Genomic DNA, 6718 nt, shown 5'->3' with positions numbered 1-6718 from the left:
TGTTTTTCGGATTCCAAGGTGCCCAAAAGGCTCAACAGGGTCTGATTGAATCTCTCGCAGCCTCCGTTCCCCTGTGGGTGGTAGGGTGTGGTGCGGGACTTCTTGCACCCATATAGCTGGCACAGTTCTCTGATCACTGCAGATTCGAAATTAGGTCCTTGGTCCGAGTGGAAGACTTCCGGACAACCAAACTGCTGGAGCACATGATTCCAAAGTGCCCATGCCGTGGTCAGTGCCGTCTGGTCGACTGTGGGGACTGCCCAGGCATATTTGGTGAATAAGTCAGTTATGACCAGGATGTTTTGGTATCGGTCCATTGGTCTCCCCAGGGTCAGGAAGTCCATGGCCAAGATGTGAAAGGGGGCCTTTGGTAGCAGTGGGACCAGAGGGGCCTTGTCGTCTGGTCGGGTTTTGCGAAGGGTGCAGCGGGGACAGTTCCGGATGAACGTGGCCACAGAGGCTTCCATCTGTGGCCAATAAAAATGGCGCCGTAGCAGGGACAAAGTTCTTTCCTGGCCTTGATGGCCCATCTGTCCGTGGTACGCTTCTAAAAGGGCCTGGACCTGGGTTCGTGGTACCACGATCTGGGTGACTTCCGCGTTGGTCCGGTGGTCTTGCACAATACGACATATCACCCCGTCTGTCGAGCGGAGCCGCTCCCACTGCCCTAGTAATTGCTTCACCGCCTGGGTTTGGGCCCTCCTCTCAGGTGCTGCCGGCAGTGCTCCCCCCTCCAGGTATTGGCGGACTGCTAACAGATCCTGGTCCTCTCCTTGGCGTGCCTGCCAGTGGGTCGGGTTCCAACCCCAGGTGGTGGGAACGGGGTCCTCCGTTGCTCCGGGTGCCTCGACAATCCCAACCAGAAGCTCTTCTTCGCCTGGGGGTGGTGATGTAGTATCACTGTCAGGGTTGTCGCCTGTAGATGGAAGCCTGGAGAGTACATCGGCATTAGTATTTTCCCTGCCTGGCCGGTATCGGATTTGATAATCAAAGTTTGCTAACTGGGCTGCCCACCTCTGTTCTACTGCCCCCAGCTTAGCAGTGCGCAGATGAACCAGGGGGTTGTTATCAGTTACTACTGTTACCTTCGCACCCCAAAGGTAGTCTTTAAATTTCTCTGCGAGTGCCCACTTCATAGCCAGGAACTCGAGCTTGAACGAGCTGTAATTAGCATCATTGCGTTCAGCTGGGTGGAGGCTCCGGCTGGCATACGCAATTACCCGTTCTGTGCCCTCTTGTTGTTGTGCCAGTACTGCCCCCAACCCACAGTTACTTGCGTCGGTATAGACAATGAAGGGCTTGGTGAAGTCCGCGTAGGCCAGGATGGGTGCCTGCAGTAGCTCTTGTTTTAAACGTTGGAATGCGGCTGCACACTCGGGGCTCCACACTATTGGAGGTGACCGCCGACCCCGGGGACGCCCTGTGCCTGCTAATAACTCGTTGAGAGGTTTGGCAATGTTTGAAAAGCCCTTAATGAAGCGTCTATAATACCCCGCAAACCCCAAAAAGGAGCGTACTTGCCGTACTGTAGTTGGAGGCTGCCATTCCTGCACAGCGGAGACTTTCTCGGGGTCAGGGGACACCCCTCTGCTGCTAACACAGTGGCCAAGGAATTTAACCTCCTTCCGGAAGAGCTGGCACTTCTCTGGACGCAGCTTTAGACCATACCGCTCCATGGCTCGAAATATCTCTTCTAGATGTTGCAGATGGGTGGTAAAGTCTGCAGAAAAAGTAATCACGTCATCAAGGTACACAAGGGTAGACTCAGCCAGCTGTCCCCCTAGGCAACGCTGCATGAGCCTCTGGAATGTAGCCGGGGCATTACACAAACCGAAAGGCATCCGATCCCACTCAAACAGCCCAAAGGGGGTTGTAAAAGCAGTCTTCTCCCGGTCGCGGTCCTCCACTTGGACCTGCCAGTAGCCACTGGCAAGATCCAGGGTGGAGTACCAAGCAGCCTGGGTCAGACTGGTGAGTGAATCCTCAATTCTGGGGAGGGGGAAGGCATCCTTCCTAGTAACACTATTCAATCTCCTATAGTCTACACAGAAGCGCCATGCTCCACTCTTTTTACGTACTAATACGATGGGGGCTGCCCAGGGACTACTGCTTTCTCGAATCACACCCCCCTCCAGCATACCTTGTAGCAGGGTGCGGATCTCTTGGTAGAGGGTAGGTGGTACTGGCCGGTATCGCTCACGGACAGGGGCTGCGTCGCCAGTGGGGATCTGGTGTTTGACCACATTCGTACACCCATAATCTTCCTCATGGGCTGCGAAGACGTGTTGCCATTGAGTCAGGAACTGCTGCAGCTGTTGTTGTTGGTCTGCGTCCAAACCGTCGCCCTGCAAGGATTCACCCGACAATTGTGCAGGCATTTTCACAGTTCCTCCATCACCCTCCAGCCCGACTTCAACCACCCCCACCTCAACTACACCTGGACCCACCTGAGTGCACTGGATGTCTCTCCCCTCTCTCACCTGGAGGAGACCCACAGTGGTAACCTGGGCCAGCCCTTGGTGTCGATGGATGGTCACTGGGTGTGGTTGCACGTTCCTCACCCGCACAGGAACACGGCCCCGGTGCACAGTGGCGAGGGAACGAGCTACCTGGATGTTCGGGCACCCACTGTGTGGCTCTATGACAACCCAGCCCTCTAGGCCATATGCCCGGGCCGGTAGCCTGGCCCAAATGAGCGATTCGCTGCAACCGGGGATGGTGATGGCATACCGGCAGGCGGCCCGGGCGGTGTCCGTCCGTTCCTGGTGGGCCAAGGCAGTCTGGATCCGGCGGCAGTCTGCGATGACCGGCTCCCACTCTTGGTCTTCCTGGGTTCTTGCACGGCGGGTCCTAGTCGGGCTGACACTCTGAAACAGATCTCTCCAGCATTCAGTTAGTACATTCATCCCTAGCAATGCCCTATGAGCCCCCAAACAGTAGTCTTTAACCACAACAATCCCCTTCTCAGGCACTTGGATGCCCCTTACCCGAAAATTGGTCACTAGGTACCCCACGTACGGGATGTCGAGCCCATTGGCACCCCGCAACGTCAGCCAAGGAATCTCACTGTCTTGCACCTGTAGTCGACCAAAGAGTTCTTGGCAAAGGCTTTCGGTAAACAGGGTGACTTGCGAGCCAGTATCTACCAAACACCGGACGGTTTGGTTGTTCACTTCGATTTCGACAATAGGGCATTGTCCAACTAGGGCATTTCTGGCGTGGGTGGAGGAAGTAGTGGCGCTCATCCCGGACACATGCCCCACAGTGGCCGGGTGATCTAAAAATCCGTTTGAGAGGCGCGCCGCGGGGGGCAATGGCGGCTGATGTGTCCCGCGCCTCCACAGCGGTTGCAGATTGGCTGGCCCTGTGCGTCCCACTGGAACCTGGGGTTGGATGCCCGGGCTGGCAGAGGCCTCTCTCTCTGTGCCCCATCGGAAAAGGACCTCTCCCGTGGTGGTTGCAGACTGGTGGATAGATGGCCACGAAACTCTGCTAGTAGAGCCTTGGACATCTCACTCATCTGGGCCTTCACGTCCTTCATGATTTCCTCTCGCAGCTCCTGTTTCCAGTTGGCAGTGGTACCCGAGTTAGGGTCTGTGGAGCTCACCTCCAGGCAGTCCGCGTTCTGGTCTCTGGTTTCTAGCAGGTCCGCCTCGAGAGCTAGAGCCTCCTGTCTGACGTCTTCAAACGGCATGGTGGGGTTTTGCCGCAGCTGGAGTTTCAGGGCCTGACGGACAGGTCCTTCTCGTAGGCCCAACAAGAACTGATCACGGACCAGATCGCCTCCCGCACCTATGCCAGCATCAGTCCGGCTGCAGTCTGGAAAACAGTTCTCTGACCTGTAACGAGAAGGAACGGATTGACTGTTTTGGGCCCTGCCTACAGTTAAAGAATTGTGTTCTCAAGGCCGCTGTCGGTCGGTTGTCCCCATAGAGCTTTTGGAGGACGTCAAAAATCTTCTCGGCTGTGTCGCGTTCGCCATCAGAGACTGCCAAAACCTCCCTGTTTGCCTCCCCCTCTAGGGACCCTAACACAAATTGTACCTTCTGTGGTTCACCCAGCCCTTGAAGGCTTGCAAGATAGTTGGTCTGGGAGACCCACTCCCCCACTGGTGTTTCGGAACCCAGGCCCTTAAATCTAGGCGCCCATGGGGCTCCCATGAACACTGGCATTGCTGCTGGTTGACGCGCCTCTGCTCCCTCTGCCATATTGACGGGGTTGCTCCACTTGAGACAGAATCCTGCCGACTACGCCACTTGTGACCGGGGTGCGGTGGCTTTAGTCCACCCACCGTTGACCTTCTGATCTCAAGGAGCAGGCCACCGTCAATAATTCTCAGAGGCTCAGAGGGTCGAATTGAAACACATTTATTTTATTTCCAAGGATAAAAGCAAGGGGAAAGAGTCTTTAATAGAAAGAACGGGCTGAGGGTGCAGTCTCTGCCCTGGTCGTCTTAGGCCCGGTCGTCCAAACCACCGGCTGATCCACCACCGCTCCCCCCTGTTGAATACTGCGTGGTAGCCCGTCGGGTCCCCACGACAGATGACTTAAACGGAGCTTAGGCCCTTCTGCTGCTACTGTGTCTGGCACCACTCTGGACGCAAGACCTGTAGACAAGAGGAGAAGACTCGCACTTCACACGTGAGACACACTTCAAAGTAAATCACTTCAACAGCACACCACAGCAATAGTTTTCAGTGAAGGCACACTTTTAGGCAGGTCAATGCGTCCAGATAACTACCAAACAGCAGTTCCAGTGTCTGGGCACAGTATTCCAAGCGGGTCGTAGCTCAGGCACAGGAGGGGTAACAGCTTAGGTACACGGCGGGGTAGCAAGTTAGGCATACAGGCAGGGTAGCAGGTTAGGCATACAGGCAGGGTAGCAGGTTAGGCATACAGGCAGGGTAGCAGGTTAGGCATACAGGCAGGGTAGCAGTTTAGGCAAACAAGCAGGGTAGCAGATTAGTCCCACAGGCAGGGTAGCAGGTTAGGCATACAGGCAGGGTAGCAGCTTAGTCCCACAGGCAGGGTAGCAGGTTAGGCATACAGGCAGGGTAGCAGCTTAGTCCCACAGGCAGGGTAGCAGCTTAGTCCCACAGGCAGGGTAGCAGGTTAGGCATACAAGCAGGGTAGCAGATTAGTCCCACAGGCAGGGTAGCAGGTTAGGCATACAGGCAGGGTAGCAGCTTAGTCCCACAGGCAGGGTAGAAGTTTAGGCATACAAGCAGGGTAGCAGATTAGGCATACAGGCAGGGTAGCAGATTAGTCCGCCTAGCATAGGGCTAGCTACAGCAGGACGGTCAGGCTATGAGCCGTAGCTGGGGCACAAGCAAGACACTAGTTAGGTCCAACTAGCTTGGGGCTAGCAACAGAAACCGAAACTATACGCCGTTAGCGGCACTCGGTCATAGGTTTGCACACAACAAAGTCAGGGGAGAGACACGTCTTGGCAACGGCGGCTAGCTCGCGTCTTCGCAGTAGAAAGAGTGGGGAGTTACTTAGCTCGAATGTTCCGATCCTCGTTCCGATCGTGCATAGCCTTCCTTCTTCGTGCTGGTCCCCAGATCCTCTTCCACAGTCCACTTCGGCAGCTTATCGGCGCTCTCCACAGGTTGACATGTCGTCCTCTCCCCCGATCTGTCTGAAACTGAAAGTAACAAGTTTAAAAGTACTTTTCCCCTTCCCCGTACACCAATCACACGCCTCCCAGCTCCCGCTGTACACCTGTACAGAGTTAACGTAACGACTAGCCGGCATCCCAATGTTGTTGTGCGTCAGGAAAGTCGTCCGGGGGGGAAACTCCATGTCACACTTTAGTTCCGCTTGTTATGCGGGGTCACCCGGTGACATATATACCTCGGGGCTGACCCGTACGTTTTGAGGAGTTCTGATGTCAGAGATGCGTTGAATGAGTCGGTGAGCGTGTGTGCTAGATAAAGGAGATAAATGCTGTGCGGAATACAAATAAATCTCGCCACCATTAAGAAACCTCCTCCTCATCTCCTGTGTCAAATACTTTGAACGCCCAACCACCCGCCAACATAGATCACCAGAAAATAACGTAGTGTTTCAGTGGGCCGTTGACTAACTGGAGAGAGAGGGTTACATATCAAAGAAAACCGGGTCATTAACAAAGACTATGAGAAATTTTGGGGTGAGATAGATGAAATAATTGATCTTGTTAATGGATTTGTGACAGAAACAATAAAACAGGATTACTTGATAAAGAAATTGTGAAAGAAGAGACATTGATTTTTAATGCTTTAAGTTCAGGAAAATAGGATTAGGACAAAAGATACTTGATATAATGATAAGGCAATTAAGAAGTTTGTGGAGAATGCGGGGTGAGGTATGGAAATGTCTGGGTGTCGGAGACGGTCCCGAAAAAGGGAACACTGGAAAGCAAGACAAGAAAATAGTATAACTTTAAGTAAAGAGTAATGGATGGGGAGGTGAAAAAGGACAAATTTCCACATCCAGATTTGTTAACACTACTGCTCCCATTAAGGTTTAAACAGCAGCAAAAGAGACAGCACACAGTCCATTAGGGAAAGTGTTGAGATAATTCAAGAATAGAGTAAAAACAGAGAAGGCAGTAATTAAGAACTAGAAATAGCAGGAAAATGCTTTATAACGGAGCTGATTAGAAATACATTCTGAGGGAAGTGTAGATAGAAGGGAAAAAGAGAGACCGACACATACAAACTGTTAACTTTGG

General features: G+C 53.4%; 1 protein-coding gene across 1 annotated transcript; it reads right to left on the bottom strand.

The window, feature by feature from the left end:
- Window positions 1-661: 661 nt before the first annotated feature.
- On the bottom strand, window positions 662-3245 carry LOC308368384 (uncharacterized protein; the record flags this gene model as incomplete). Its single annotated transcript, XM_080842556.1, has 4 exons — window positions 662-930; window positions 1518-1720; window positions 2141-2345; window positions 2448-3245. 4 exons carry the CDS (start codon window positions 3243-3245, stop codon window positions 904-906), a joined length of 1233 nt encoding a protein of 410 aa, XP_080698682.1. The 3' UTR covers window positions 662-903.
- Between the last annotated feature and the right edge of the window lie 3473 nt (window positions 3246-6718).

The sequence above is a fragment of the Sprattus sprattus genome, assembly GCF_963457725.1.
Source record: "Sprattus sprattus genome assembly, chromosome: 7".
NCBI classification, from domain to species: Eukaryota; Metazoa; Chordata; class Actinopteri; order Clupeiformes; family Clupeidae; genus Sprattus; species Sprattus sprattus.
Note: the sequence above shows the minus strand (reverse complement) of the source record. Positions and strands in the feature narration are given on the sequence as shown.